The sequence below is a fragment of the Cibotium barometz genome, chromosome 31, assembly GCF_041138505.1.
Source record: "Cibotium barometz isolate CiBa-2024 chromosome 31, ASM4113850v1, whole genome shotgun sequence".
Lineage (NCBI taxonomy): Eukaryota > Viridiplantae > Streptophyta > Polypodiopsida > Cyatheales > Cibotiaceae > Cibotium > Cibotium barometz.
The window spans coordinates 42,265,555-42,280,690 of NC_141076.1; the positions used below are offsets into that span (position 1 = coordinate 42,265,555).

General features: G+C 42.6%; 1 protein-coding gene across 2 annotated transcripts in view; it reads left to right on the top strand.

The window, feature by feature from the left end:
- The first annotated feature begins 4,345 nt into the window (after positions 1–4,345).
- The window catches only part of NSF (AAA-type ATPase family protein), a 62,967-nt gene continuing 52,176 nt past the window's right edge, over positions 4,346–15,136 (top strand). Inside the window, exons 1-4 of one of the 2 annotated variants that reach the window (XM_086825142.1) lie at positions 4,346–4,556; positions 5,634–5,724; positions 5,930–6,014; positions 6,125–6,175. In XM_086825142.1, coding sequence (XP_086681268.1) covers positions 4,346–4,556; positions 5,634–5,724; positions 5,930–6,014; positions 6,125–6,175 — 438 coding nt within the window. The remainder of the gene's footprint in view (positions 4,557–5,633; positions 5,725–5,929; positions 6,015–6,124; positions 6,176–15,136) is intronic. The other variant, XM_086825143.1, reaches the window with a different exon arrangement.

Consider the following 15,136-nt stretch of genomic DNA (forward strand, 5'->3'; position numbering starts at 1 on the left):
ATGGTGTATTCCTCTCCGCTTCCGTTTCGCATGGCGTCTTCCTCTCCGTTTCCTTTTCACATGGCATCTTTGTCTCCGCTCATCTATAGGTGTCGGTTGCATATGATGTCTTTGTCTCTGATCGTCTGTAGAGCTGGCGGTTGCATATGGCGTCGTCTTCTTCGCTCGTGTGCAGTTGTGCATTGCCTATGCTATCTTCTGTTGTGTTGTGTATGTTGATGTGCAGGTGCCAGGCATGTAGACTTGCTGTTGCCATTCCTTTGTCCTCTTGTTTGCAGCAGCTATCGTTTGAGTGTGGGCTCTTTTGGTGTGTGGAGCGTTCGTTGCTATTCTCTGATGATTTGCATCCATCGAGCATTTTGCATGTGCTGTTATAACCTTTATTTCTTGTAAGATTCCTCCCTCCAGCTTCTAATGATAAAAAGATGTAAGAACCTCCCCTTGAGTCTCTTGTAATCATTTCCCCCTTCAGAAATGGAAAAAGATCTTGTTTAACCCTGTTTTTATCTAGAGAGAGAAAATATTATAGAGAGAGATAATACAGTTTTGAGATATTTTTGGATAAGTATTTTCTTCCAGCCAATAGGAAGTGATCCCTTGAAATAGAATTTTAATTAGAAATTTCTAAGTTGCATTAGATTTGGACAGTGGGTGAGCCAAGGAGTCCCCTAGTTTAAAGTTCTAAGCCTTATTAAATTATTTTGAATTTAAAAATGTGATATCCTTATCCATTAAGGTTGGAAAATAAAATAAAAATGAAAAATGAAAAAAATTAGAATTATCCAAAAAAATAGTAAAGAAAGGCTCACACGAGGTGAAGATTCAATAATTATGAGTTTTCAGATATTTTACGAGACTTTTGGGAGGGATACAAAGGATAGTTAAGGCTCTTGACTACATTAGAAGATTTTCTTAGAGGAATCACCTATGTTTTATGAGCGAGAAAAGTTTCTTTAGGGTTCGGTTTTGGAAGAGCCGCCGGACTAGTCCCTTGCCTGGACATTCGTGGGTGAGGCCCCGAGAGGGAAGCTCTGCCCTGCGCGTGAGGTTGCTACTTCCGCTGCCAGCACTCTAGAGTTTGATGCGCATAGTGGACAGGGATCTCACATTTCTTTTTCAATTTCTGTCTTCATGTCGTGGTCTTGGTGGTATATCTCGGTATGTCCCATGCTTATCATGTGCCTTTTTTTGGCTGTCTTTATTTAATTGGTTCTTCTGCACGTTCATTGTGGTGGATGAATTTGTTGGACTTCATCAGCTCCTTATCATGGCGATCCCGTCTTCTTTGGGTTCTGTAAGCTTCATTTCCTTGGTAGGTTTCGTCTTTCTCCCATACTGATCACGTGTATCATTCTCCTTCTAAACTATCTATGCCTTATGCCTTATTTAAAGAGCAGTACTGGCTCTTAGTAACACGCACTTCATGCAGCGTTTTTTTCTAGGTGCTTGCTTATGTGTTTTCGTTGTGCCTCCTAGAAGGAAGCCTTTTGATGATATCGGTAATAGCATGACATATGATCATCGCCCATGTTTGTCGTCCATGCTTTGCCTTGACCAACATGGTCGTGGTTCTTCTTCTGTATTGCTCTGCCATGAAGCTAAACCCTCTACATCAACCGTGCCTAGGGCTGAATGTCATGCACCCTGCCCTCGAATTCTCACACCATCGGAGGGCCCTTACACAATTCGTAGCCTTCGTGTAGTGAAGGAGAAAGCACGCTCCCCTGGTAAAAAATCATTGTCGTCTGCTACTTATATATGCATCCTAAACTTTTGTTACGTAATCAAAAGGCATATACTACATTCGTGGTTTACATACTTCTCACCATCTATGTAATGCTCCGTGATGAACTCAATCACTTTGATATATATAAGAAGGTCGTGTTTAACAGTTACTGCCAAATTAATTATTGTATGCATCTACTTTTTATATGCCCCCCCCGAACGTTTTTAAAGGGGTCATTTGATTGTTTATTTTAATAAAATCCTCGCACCACTTATGGGGTTTCTTTATTTGTTTTCTCTGTGTTTATAACATTTTTGGTGCCTACTTTTTCATTCTATATTACATTGTGGGTTGAGCATTCTTTTTTTAAATCGGCAGTGCCCGTGCTTATTAATATTTAATTTGCATAGTTTCAAACGTTTGCCCTTGAACGTTTTTTATATATATAATACGTAGAATATGCAAATTTATTTTCTCTGCGTTTATACCCTTATTGCATGTATTAAATTATTAACATATCGCCTACAGTAATTATTTTTTTGTTACTTCTTTACGCACACATCAAGAGTACATATGAAGCAATTTTTAGAGCATGGATAATAATTATAAAAAATTAGCGCGCACAATGTTAATAAGCACCCACATTAATAAAATAATCACCCACAATATGCACAATATGCAACATTTGGGTTTTTTATTATATTTCTCTAATTAGCTTTTAGAACAATAATTCCATAATAAAATAATGTATCACCTTCATTTGGTAATAAAACAAAGTAATGTTAACAAGCAAAACGTTATTGTGCAGGATCTACACATCGTAACTCTAAAGGCAAACAACCCATGACAAATGAAAAGAATGCAGAATCAGAGCCCTTTGTCCATAAGATTCCTCAATTTCCACTGGAGAAGAAAATAAACCTCTTTGAAGTATTAATGACTGTGGCTATAGGAAATACAGACATACGTCTGTCATGTTGGGAGCCACTCGAAGAGTTTATAAGGATGGATTGTTTAAAAGGAATGTTTGCATTAGAAAAAGGTGGTACTTTGAATCGCTTACATTTTCAAATGGTTGTAAGTCTTATGGATCCATCACTCATAAGTGTAGGCAAAACCATCAAAAGATATTTAGGTTGGGATTTTGTTCAAACCAGAGGGGTGGTATAGTAATATGTAGAGGTTTAAGATAGATTAAAATGCACACATTTGAAGGCATGATAGGATACTATATGAAAGATTTGCATAAGTTGCATTTCAAGTATTTCTTGTATAATATCTCCAGTGAGGAGATAACAAGAGGGCGTCAACTCTACACTCTTTATGGACAAGCAGACTTGAAAAACAAAGTATGCTTGTTACCTGTAAATTTGTTTGAAAGGGCATAGGTATACATGGTCAATTCCATAGCCAACAAGCTGGGTGCTTCACTACAAAGTACTCTTTTGAAAATGGTTCGCACGGGGAAATACTACCCAACAGCTTCATGGATAATTCCAAAGACTAGATCTGGCATGAGTAGGATGAGATCTGCTACTGTTTGGAAAGTGATGAAGCTCCCTCATTTGACCTAGTGCATAAATATTGACGAAATCTTCTTTGCAGATACTCCTGGTTATAGATACTTCAATCCTCTACATGCACAACACAACAAAGAAGATCATCAAGATGATGAAGGTGAAGATGCTGATGGAGGACAAAGTAATGAAGGTGTGCATGACAACCATAATATAGAGCTGGGGAGTCGTGGCAATCCCATTGTCATTGACGATGAGCAAGATAGTCAATCACAAGAGACCTATTCCGCATCATATCTTTTTCTTCATGAAAGAGCAGACAAGTTTAAAAAAGCAATTGTGAATGGAGATGAGTTTGTGCCGTTGTCTCACGGGAAGTCAGTAAATTTGTGGGCCTCATCGAGGAAGAAGCTTGCTTCCTGTAGATTGTGATTTTGGCTTGTACTGGATTGGGTTTCTGGCTTATAAGACATCTTCTCTTGTTTTTTAATCTTTATAAATACACGCGGCTGCAATCATCATGCTTATTGTGGTAATTTCATTTCTCGTTAAATTTATTTACTTCATGGCCTACTTTAAGATTACGTTGAATTTTTAACTAAGTTGAATTTTTTAATATGCTTTGATTTTAGCCTACACTAAGATTATACTACACTAAGGTTATTACTAAGCTTATAAACCTTAGTGTCCCTAAGCTTTTATACCATAAGCACCCTCAAATACATTATCATCTAGGCGGATTATTTCAACAACGATTAATTTTGCATGTCACTAAGGTTACTACTAGCTTACAAACCTTAGTGTCCCTAAGTTTTTATACCAAAAATTAAATACAAGCACCCTCAAAAAAATAAATTAATGTGTTAGAGTGATTTATATAGATAAGCACCCTCAAATACATTATCATATAGGCAGATTATTTCAACAACGACTAATTTTGCATGTTAAGAAGGGTACATTTGCCTTGCTCGTTGGACAATCTGCACGGTCCTCCGCAACAAGTCGCCTACTCCTTGGTTCTCATCGTCTGAGCTGTGCAGGAAGCAAAGCAAATTACGGGGAGCCCAGTTTTCTCTCTGGTTTTTTGTCATCAGATCTCGCCATGTCTGCTGGATTCAGAAGGCATACGCCTGGATACAGGGACAGTACTCCGCCTGCAGGCCTCAGCTTGGCCGTTGTTAACACCCCAAACAGTAATCTTGCCCTCACCAACTGCGGCTTCTGCAACCCTAATCAGGCGCACTTCTTTGACCATGGCTTCGCCCTCGTCGCCTCTCCCAGCGGCTTCTCTGCGGTTTTCACCGTCCAATATCCTTTTGATGTTCTTTGCAGTTGTGTTTTCATTCTGTTTTTTCTTTCTTTCCTACTTCTCTCTCTCTCTCTCTCTCTCTCTCTCTCTCTCTCTCACACACACACACACACACACACACACACACACACACAGAGAGAGAGAGAGAGAGAGAGAGAGAGAGAGAGAGAGAGAGAGAGGTATTAACGTCGGTAGAGAGAGAGAGAGAGATGTTATTGATGGATTGGCATGGGGGGACCTGTCTTATATGTATGGATGGACATATGTTATTGATGGATGGATGGGGGGACCTGTCTTATATGTATGGATGGATGTCTATAAGACCAGCATTACTTTGACATATATGGCATGATGTTTATGAGGTAGATAAATGCATCATCATGATGTAGGAGGGTTGGTGCCGGTATTAGATGGATAGATGTATGCTATCATGATATCGATAGATAGATGGATGGAGAGACGAAGAGCAGACTCATGGTTTAGGTAGTCAAATGAATCCCTGGTTCACTTCAGGTTGGGAAGCACTCTAGATCATCAAGGTATCAGCATCAGGACAGGAAGAAGGATTATGGGCATATTAGGTCAAGGGATGGAGCAAGGAAGGGAGGATAGGAGAAGTCTTCAACAAGGTCATCATTGACACAGATAATCATATAGCTAGATGGTGGCATCATTATTTTAACATGGGGGTAACTCCAGCTCATTAAAAGCTTGACATTTTTTTTGGCGTAGATAGATGCATGGATCTGCCTAGGAATGATACTACTCCAGCTCATTAAAAGCTTAACATTTTTTTGGCGTAGATAGATGCATGGATCTGCCTAGGAATTATACTGTTGAAGGGAGATTATTTGGTATGCAAGCAATACGCATGCAGGATGAGTGGACGGATGGAGAAGGGAGGAGCCCTTGGCTCAATTTACTTAAGAGCAAGTTTAGCTTCTTACTTAAGAGCAAGTTTAGTTTGGAACAGCCAACAGAGCAGCATTAAACGAGAGAGAGAGAGAGAGAGAGAGAGAGAGAGAGAGCTTTGGAAATTATCTACATTTAGAGTCGTTTCTTAACTCTCGTCAAACATCACACCAGTCAGTTGACGAAGGTACCTTTGGTTTAAACATAGCACAACGAAAATGCCTCAAAGTTGCTCAAAAGGACCCAATTACAGTGAGCAGGTAACCCTTAAATTGGCTTCCTTTTTCTTGCCCTAGTGATCTTGTTGGACATGCACTTTTAGGATGCGCTGTTTACTTTAGCCAATGAAATTATATTTTAATCACGTGGTGGAGAGGAGAGCAAGATGATTTTCATACATATACGAGAGTTTTTGTGTCTATAGGTTAGAGGCTTAGCTCTTAGCTGGAATGGAATGCTGTACAGGTTCATCCCCCCTGACATCGGATTTGGGTTGGTTTTGCTTACATTGGAAGTGGAATTTGTGAGAAATCGTGGAAACAGCGAGGAGGTAGGTTCATAAAAAACTATCACTCTTTTCTTGGATCTCTTGAAAGTTATGGCTTTCCATGACATGCTTTAGTCAAGGATGTGAGATGTCCTAAGATCTTATGTGAACAGCTGGATGCAGTTAACCTTGGGAAGCAGATACAGGAGAAGTTCAGTGGGCAGGTGCTTGTTTCATCCCCAATCATTTTTCCTCCTTACTTTTTTACAAGGACATGTTAACCTTCTATGGCTTGGCTAATTTGCATTTATTAGCTCAACATTCTCCAAGAGTTTTAGGTGTGATTGGACTAGAAGTAAAAAAGTGATAAAGCTGATGAAATTCTAGATTAAAAAAACTGTAGATTGGTCTGAATCCCTGCTTAGTAAAAAGTTGAGAATTTAAACCACTCAAAACATCCACTCCTTTTTATGGGCATGACAAATTGCAATGCAAGATTTTGTGATGTAAAGGTATCATATATGGAATCGAGGAGAATTGTCCTTGATAGAGATGCGACGGACAATGGATATAACATATTCGACCTCTAACATGTCATGCGTTACACACCATCGAACAGGTGGAAAGTCTAGATGACTCCAAGGTCCTGGAATCAAATTAACCTCATGGAACTCCGTTCACATAACTCATAACTGCCCCCAAGGTCACTTATATAGCAATAACCTGGTTACCTTGCTTTATTTATAAGCTTTTGCCATTATTAACCCTAGGCTATTAATTATAGCCATTATTAGTCCTAGGCTATTAATTATAAGCTCTTACCTTATCTAGACCTCATCTTGCTAGCATCCTTAGCCCATGTGTGAACCCTCTAGGTGCCCATGCCCCGTGTGAACCCTCTAGTTAGTCCTAACCCTAACTTGGGTTAGTCCATCTTCCTAGTCCTAACCCTAACTTGGGTTAGTCCACGTCCCTAGTCCTAATCCTAGGCCTGTTGAGGCGTAACACTTTTGCTCCATGTTTCTTTGCTCCTCGGTTCTTGTCAACTCGTAGGCTCTAGCTTTTCTCCAACGCACTAGCTCGGTCACTAAAAAAAAACACTACTGGAATGACTACTATGGGAATTTTTGAATCACTCGTCTAATCCTTGTCCGCATTGGATTTGAAGGAATCTCCTCAGGAACTAACAAACTGAACCCCCTCCTTGTCACGTGCACCCTGCACTGGGGTACACAGTGACACGCTGGCATTGTCATCAATGCAACATTTGTACAAAAGTAATACCTTTTTTAGAGAATATTTGTCGTACTCTGTGACCCCATTGTGAGCCTTCAGTCCAAGGACAATTAGGCACGAGCTACGTAGGTCAGTTTCTAAGCCATAGAGGTCAGTTTGGAGTCAATCCTCTTAACCCACTTGGAGAATTCATCAGATTAGTGGATGTAGCATTCAACCTTAGCAGTAGGTATGCATTAGGAGCATTAGCATAAGCATTGCATGCCTATGGGCCAGCCAAGCCGTGGACACAGTAGAATGGGCTAGCCGACAAGCATTTGGAGCTACTATGCTCTAGTCGGCCAGCATATAGAGCATGCCGACAGCATATCTGAGCATATGCAGCAGTCGGCCACATTGGGACTTAGCAACAGCATGGAAAACAAAGGCTAAAACATTGGATGTTAAGTGCTAGCATTAAATGTTATTTTATAGCATTTTATGTCCAAAAGAAGCAGGTCGACAAGGGTTGGCCGACCAGCAGCTTGTGTTCATATATAAGGAGTTGCTTGATCCGAGCCATAATCATTCATTATGAGAAAGTCTCAAGTCAACAAATTAGCAAACAAATCTCCTATCCTCTCCAAGCAAAGTCCTTGAAGTCTCTTCAACATTCAGCCAGCATACTGCAGTCCTACAGCTATTTTGGACTTGCATAAGTGGCCCCAAAGAGTCTTTTGCAGAGCCCTTGGATGGGTGGATACTCAGCCGATGTATGGTCTTCCTCGTCCTTGCGTTGGGCAGTCATATCGCTTGTTCTCAAGCATTGTACAACATTTCTCCAAAGAAGTAATATAAGCAAGTACTCTTGCTTGCGGGGGGGGGGGGGGGGGGGGGGAGGGGGGGGGCTTCAGTGGGTAATTGGGACCCAATACTTTGTCGTCTACTTCTCTTCTATTCTCTTCTCCCTCTCTACTCTGTGAATGGATGCAAAAAATCTCACCACATAAAGGTATAAAGAAGGCCCTTTTGTGCGTTAGCACGATCAACCTTAGTGCATGTAACATTAGTATCAGAGCATTAGGTTGGTGACCCGACCCGGCTACCTAAAGAAGTGAGAGCATTCGGTGGATGGTAATACTGCGGTCCGGAAAAAACACCCAAGCCTCCACCATGTCGGGAGAGACGTTGCATCAAGAAGAAAGCCAGTTGGATGTTATGGAGGCACAAATGTTACATGCGGAAGCTTTGGGAGACTTCTTTGAGCCCTAAACACCATCTGGGAACATGCTGATGCAAAAATGCATGCAGAAGAGAGAGAGAGGAGAGAGAGAGATAGCGAGTATTCAGTATATTCATATATGTACAAAAAGGTATAACTGTTCTTGCAGCCCTTGGCTGCCTTCCATGAAAAGGTAAAACACCTAGTCTAAGCCTATGTCTAGACCCCGTCCCAAGCTAGGGCTGGATGCCTAAAACGTTGAGCATACATGCCTTTTATAGGCTTGAAACTGCCATATGGAACTGGCCGACTGTTGCACTGGTGGGCCAGCTCCTGGACAAACCCTATTCAACTTGCTGCAGACGACTGGATATATTCATGAAAAGTACTGGCCGATAGCCCTTTATGTCCAACAACAGTCAACCACTTGCCAAGTCTAGCAAATCCATGCTCCCAAATCTAGTCTTGATCCGTCTTTATCTTGGTTGCTCTCCTTAGGATTAGCTCTGAGCTCAGGCAGTGCATAGGCATCCTCGATACGAGCCAACTATGCATGTGCTACATCCCTCGGTTGCATGTGCAACTCTTGAGCAATCATTGCCATTGCATGATCCATATAAGATTCAGCTTTCTTAGCTTTCAAACGGTCCTGTACCAATGGATCCTCGCGACGGTAGAGGTTCAATTCTTCTTCTTGTGCATGGAGAAGAGCTTGCATATGAGTAAGTTCAGCCCTCAAGACTATAGACTCTTCTTCCTGCATCTTCTCTTTGCCACGGGACGGCTGTCCCACATATTCATGTTCCCTATTGTGCACCACATGAGTTTACTCATAATCCATTGTCCTTTCGGGTGGTAGACCCGATTGCAGCTCCTTAGGAAATAATACATCTTGAAACGAGTCAAGTAACTTACTTAATTCTTTGCTTTCAAACACACTTAATTCATTAACATCCATAGCAGGTACTAGAAATGAAGAAAGTGGAATCAAGACACAATTGGAAAGCAGTATACAAAGAAGAATACATTATAGTTCCAAAAGTGGACATGCAGATTTCACATTGTGAAGTTTTCGTCTGAGTTGCGGCCAGTTGATATTGTGCTTATTCTTTCTATCTTTAGTGGTGAATTTGCCCTATCAACTACTTATTTGTTGTACTAATTCTTTCTATTTGCTACTTCCCTTAGTGCTAGGCTTCATTATGGTTGAGTTTGTCCTGCATCTCCGGAGGTTTGATAGAAACTCAGTACGAAGGGCTTTGTGTGAATATATGCTCTTATGTGTGTGTGTGTGTGTGTGTGTGTGTGAGCATATCTTGATATAGAGTTCTACACTCACTATTGGGCATTGATGACGTTAGCGGGGATGTCGTAGTATCTAGTCCATACTATGCATAATGGAGTTGATAGTTATATAGTCTTGTGGGTTGATTACCATGAGTATATAACATGCACGTTCCTAAAAGGTGAATTTGGGCATGTTCTTGGATTCATCTAGGTATATATTTCCAAAATCAACTGTATTTACAAGAGGTCCTTGAGAGGGACGTATACAATCACCTTGAATGCAAAATTGGGTGTTCCTATGTTCAAAAGAAAAAGAATGACTAGACCAATCTATTTGGACATTAAGGGTCTTAAACCACACAATCCCTAATAGCACGTGTACATGCTCTAGGTGCATAACATAGCATGTGAAGAAACAACACTTTTTCTAGTCCTAAAAAGAGACTTTTTGGATATTTTATATTTTATTTTTGGGGTTTTTTTTTGTCTTGGCTTCTGGCCTACACCTTTATGGTGGTGACCGACCAGCACTATATCTAGCATTGCCTATACCTCATCATCAACATACCACTTCATCGCCATATTTGGTACCATCTGGCCGCCTACAGCAAGAGCTCACATCAGCGTTTTCCTCTGCTAGTCCAGGCCGCCTTCTGCAGGGCTCACATCAGCATTTTCCTCTACTGGTCCATGCTACCTTTTACATCAGGCTGTTTTTGGCACTTACGTCAGCCTTACTTCTGCACCATATCTGCGTTTTACTTCTGCATATGTGAGCGCCTACGTTAGAGCATACATCAGCGTTTATACATTAGCTTACATCTGCGTTTTGGTTCAGCAGACATTTGCGCCTTGCTTCAGCAGTCATCTGCGTTTTGCTGCAGCATACATCAGTGCTATGCATCAGCCCACATTTGCGTTTACAACAAGCTTACGTCAGGGCTTATATCAGCGTTTATCTCAGCCTTACATCAGCGTATACATCAGGGCTCACAGCCATGCTTACCTTCAGCATATCTTGTGCGTTTTGCCACAGCCCTTGGAACAGTAGCCCTCTTTGCTACACTCAGGACAGTAGCCCTCTCTGCTACACATCGGGACGGCAGCCCTCTCTGCTACACTCGGGACGGTAGCCCTCTCTGCTACACTCGAGACGGTAGCCCTCTCTGCTACACTCGGGACGGCAGCCCTCTCTGCTACTACAGGTACGCAGCACCCGTGTCACTAGAGCTTGCACCATCGGGACGGCAGCCCTCTCTGCTTCAGGTACGCAGCACCCGTGTCATCAGAGATTGCACCACCATCATCGTCATCGACGTTATCTTTTTCCGTTGCCACTATCACCTCGGAGTGCTTTGTCTCACATCGACGTGAGCCTTCGTCATTGACGGTGCTTCAGCTCCGACGTCTTCTCTGCTTCAGCACTGATCTTATTTCTGCTCAAAGTCACCTCTCATATGAGGGCTCTTGTACATATTTGCACTCACCCTTTTATATATATTCACTCACATATTTCATGCTGTGTGGTTTTGCTCTAATCTCTCGTATATCTGGTCCTTCCGTCCTTTTGTCCTCCCATAGCACTCCAGAATATCTTTGTAGTCCTGAATCTGGATTGGTAGCTTCTCCACCTTTTGATCCCATACTTGTCGACCCTCAAGTAGGCGTACCTTGTAGGTATGATTGCTAGGCGTCGTGTCTGGATCCAATTTCTGCACAAGTTTGTAATTGACAAAGTTGTGTGAGCTTTCCGAGTCCAGAAGAATGTATATTCTATGGCCGTTTACTTCTCCATAAACTTGGAGAAGATTGTGCAACCCTTGAACAGACAATTGAAACATGAACTAGGGCGAGAAAGCACATTGACTGAAGTACATGTCAAAGACAACTGGTTGGCTGCCTTCGTCTTGGGTTCTGCATTTGTTTTAGCACCCTTCTTCTTCGAGAACTCGTTACGCATGTTGTTGGGGTAAAGGCGTTATGCCCACCCTTATAGTGTGTACAAGCCCATAAGTTATAGTACATAGTACACTTAGTACTTTTAATGTACTAAGTGCACTATGTGTACTAGTGCAATATACATGTGTGATAGGGGAGTCACACACTCATGCCTCATGAGTTGACTTATCCCCACAACTCTCTCTCTCTCTCTCTCTCCCTTGTTCTTCTCTGTGTATGTCTCCCACATGACCTAACCCTAATTCCTGTTTTTCTCTCACACAACTGGTATCAGAGCCTGCAGGTCGACTAGGGGTTGACGCTGAGTTTCTTCAGAAACGCGTAGCTGAAGCTGAAGCTGGAGCAGGCCCGTCCTCTCTGTTTGATCGAGCAAAGAAAGCCTGTGTAAGCTGAGTGCTGGGCGTGAACGAAGGCAGCAAAGCGAGCGTTAGCCATTGAAGGAGGCGCAGCCAATCAGGCGGCGAAGGCTTTAGTCGACCCCGCTGGTCACCGAGCGCATAGCAAGTGGAGGCTTTAGTCGTCGGCTGGCGCTAGGCGAAACTGAAGCGAAGGCGTCGAGCGTGGAGCAGCTAACACAGCGTGGAGCGAAGAAGCGCTAGGCAAGTGAACGCACGGCGAAGGCTTCTGCGCAAGGAAGTCACCGTACGCTGCAACTCACTACTAGTCGAGAGGTGGGCGAAGAGCAGTGGAGAGCGCCGACTTCAAGCCCCTTCAGGGTCGCAGCAGCCAAGCGACGTGTTGCTACCAGGCGTATTAGCGCTGGGCGTCAGACACGTAAGCCAAGGAGGCGCAGCAGAGACCCATGAAGCTTCTGTTCGTGGAGATGGGCGTTGGATACGATCAGCATGGGACATCACTGCAGCAGCCGTCCGCGCTTGCAAAAATGCCATCAGCTCGAACTCCATACCAGCATTCCGAACAGGAGGAATTCCAGGAGTCAGTTGGCAGGAGATGAAGCTAAAGTTAAAACTTGGTGTACCAAAAGCCCTCCAACAGCATCATCTATACAGCAGCACCAAATTCATCAACTCCTTTCCTGCAACAGAAAATCAGAAATCAAGGTATTTGCCTCAATTTTTTTTTGGGATTTGCAATTGAGCAGGTGCAATCATTAATTGAGCAAATACAGGCGCCGAATTGCTCAATTTTTTGAGCAAAATTGGCAAAATTGGGTGACATTGGTCACAATCAGGATCAATTTGCAGGAAATTGGTCACAATCAGGATCAATTTGCAGGAAATTAAATGTCAAAATTTGGGGCTTTTGATGTAATTGTGCAATTAAGCACTCATACATGCTGTATGATGTGAAAAATCGCACATTTGGGCAAAATTGCAGCAAATTGCAGTGCAAATCAAGGGGCTTTTGTGTCGATTTGGTTGATTTGCTTGCAGGCAATCGCATTTGATGCTGTGGATAATGTGTTGATGCCTTACAAGCACTCAATGTGCCTGTAAATCAAGGGGCTTTCATTATTTGGATGTATATGTGGCCAGGGGAAGCATCGTGAACACTCTGGATGCCTTCATGTGCGTCAATGTACCATGTATGATCAGAAATTGATCTTAAATCAAGGGGCTTTTCAAGTTCGTATGCTTGTTGAGCTTGGCAAAGCAGCAAGCAAGACATTTATGCCTTGAGTCCTCAAAAATCAGCTTGCAGTCAAGGGGCTTTTGCCCAATTTCTGTTCGGGACTGTTGTATGCAGTGTACAGGACTGTAAAAGTCTGATTTTCACTCATTTGGACAGCCAGGAGAGCATTTATTGCTATTGTACCTGCTGGTACAGATTTGGCACAGCTTTGTGCATGTTTTGGCATGGCTGTACATTGTTTTGAGTGACCAAAAGGTTCAAATTCAGCTGCTGTACTTGCCGGTACAGGTTTGGTACATCATTGGTGAGCACTTGGTACTGCTGTACAGTACTTTGGAAGGGCAATAGAGCACATTTAAGGTGCTGTCCAAAATCTGCAGCAACCAGATTTTGATGATTTCATCACATAAAGTGGGAGAAAAGTTGCATTTGTGCTTCCGCAGTGGGAGATAAAGCTTGGGAGAACAACTGTGAGCACTTTGTGTGCTTTTGGTGCAGTGTTTGCACATTTTGCAGGGAGTCAGGCATTGACAGGTTGCATTTTGCTATGGCAACCACAGGTGAGAGCTCTTCATTGCTTCACATCAAGAAGCTTGAAGGCTCGCATAATTATGATATTTGGCAAACCCAGTGCTACAATGTGTTGCTCCAGAAAAAGCAGCACAAGCCTATCAAAGAAAGGGGTGTAATGCCCGCTTCTCTTACTGCTGAAGAGTGGGAAGATATGGATGAGCTGGCAAGATCTACTATCATGTTGTCTGTGTCAGACTCATTACTTTTCAGCATTCGTGAAGAGAAGACAGCTTGGGGAATGTGGCAGAGATTGCAGGACTTGTATGCCCAACAAAGTGCCTCAAGCAAAGTGTATTGGTTGAAGAAACTCATAGGTCTTGAGATGAAGGAAGGGGCATCTATGAGACAGCCCATCTAAATGAGTTTAATGGTATTGTCAGCCAGGTCATTAATCAAAAATTGGCAATGGACGATGAGTTCAAAGCCACTTTTCTGTTATGCACTTTGCCAGAGAGTTGGGACACATTCAGGACAGCCACTAGCAATTCGCATGCTATGCTGTCATATGCAGATGTTGAGGGTGCTCTTCTTCAAGAAGAGATGAACAGGAAAAACAACTCTGTTGGAAAGTCCAATGCAATGAATGCACGTGGGAGATCCCAGCAAAGGGGAAAAAGCCAAGAAAGGGGAAGGAGCAAGTCTCGCTCCAAAAAGGATTTGGAATGCCATTATTGTGGCAAGAAGGGACACATTAAAAAGCAATGCTACAAATGGAAAAATGATCAAAAGGAAAAGGGAAAAGGCAAAGACAAACAGAAAGATGAAGCCAAAGATGTAAAGCCAAAGGGCAAAAGTGGAGTCAAGATTGAAGAAATCAATGTGTCACATGCAGGTGGCAGTGAGGATGAGGTCCTCTTTACGTCTTCACTAGATGCCCATTCACTTCTTACAGGTGGTCATGGTATGCACTCATGGATCATTGATTCAGGTGCCTCCTTTCATGTCATAGGTTGCAGAGACTTGTTTGTCAGATATACTGCTGGCAATGAAGGAGTGGTTTATTTGGGTGATAACCATGCATGCAAAATTCTTGGCAGAGGTGATGTGAGGCTTGTATTTTCAGATGGCTCACAGCTTATGCTCCATGATGTCAGGCATGTGCCTGAGATCAAGAAGAATCTACTTTCTACTGGACAGCTTGATGATGCTGATTATGTTACCACATTTGGTCGTGGAAAGTGGAAAATTAGTAAGGGCTCACTGGTTGTTGCCAGAGGCTCTAAGGTGGACACTCTTTACTTTATGCATGCAGGTGTTTGTCACCATGCTAATGTAAATGCAACCGAGCTGCCGGAAATCTCTATGTGGCATAGCCGGTTGGGACACATGAGTGTCA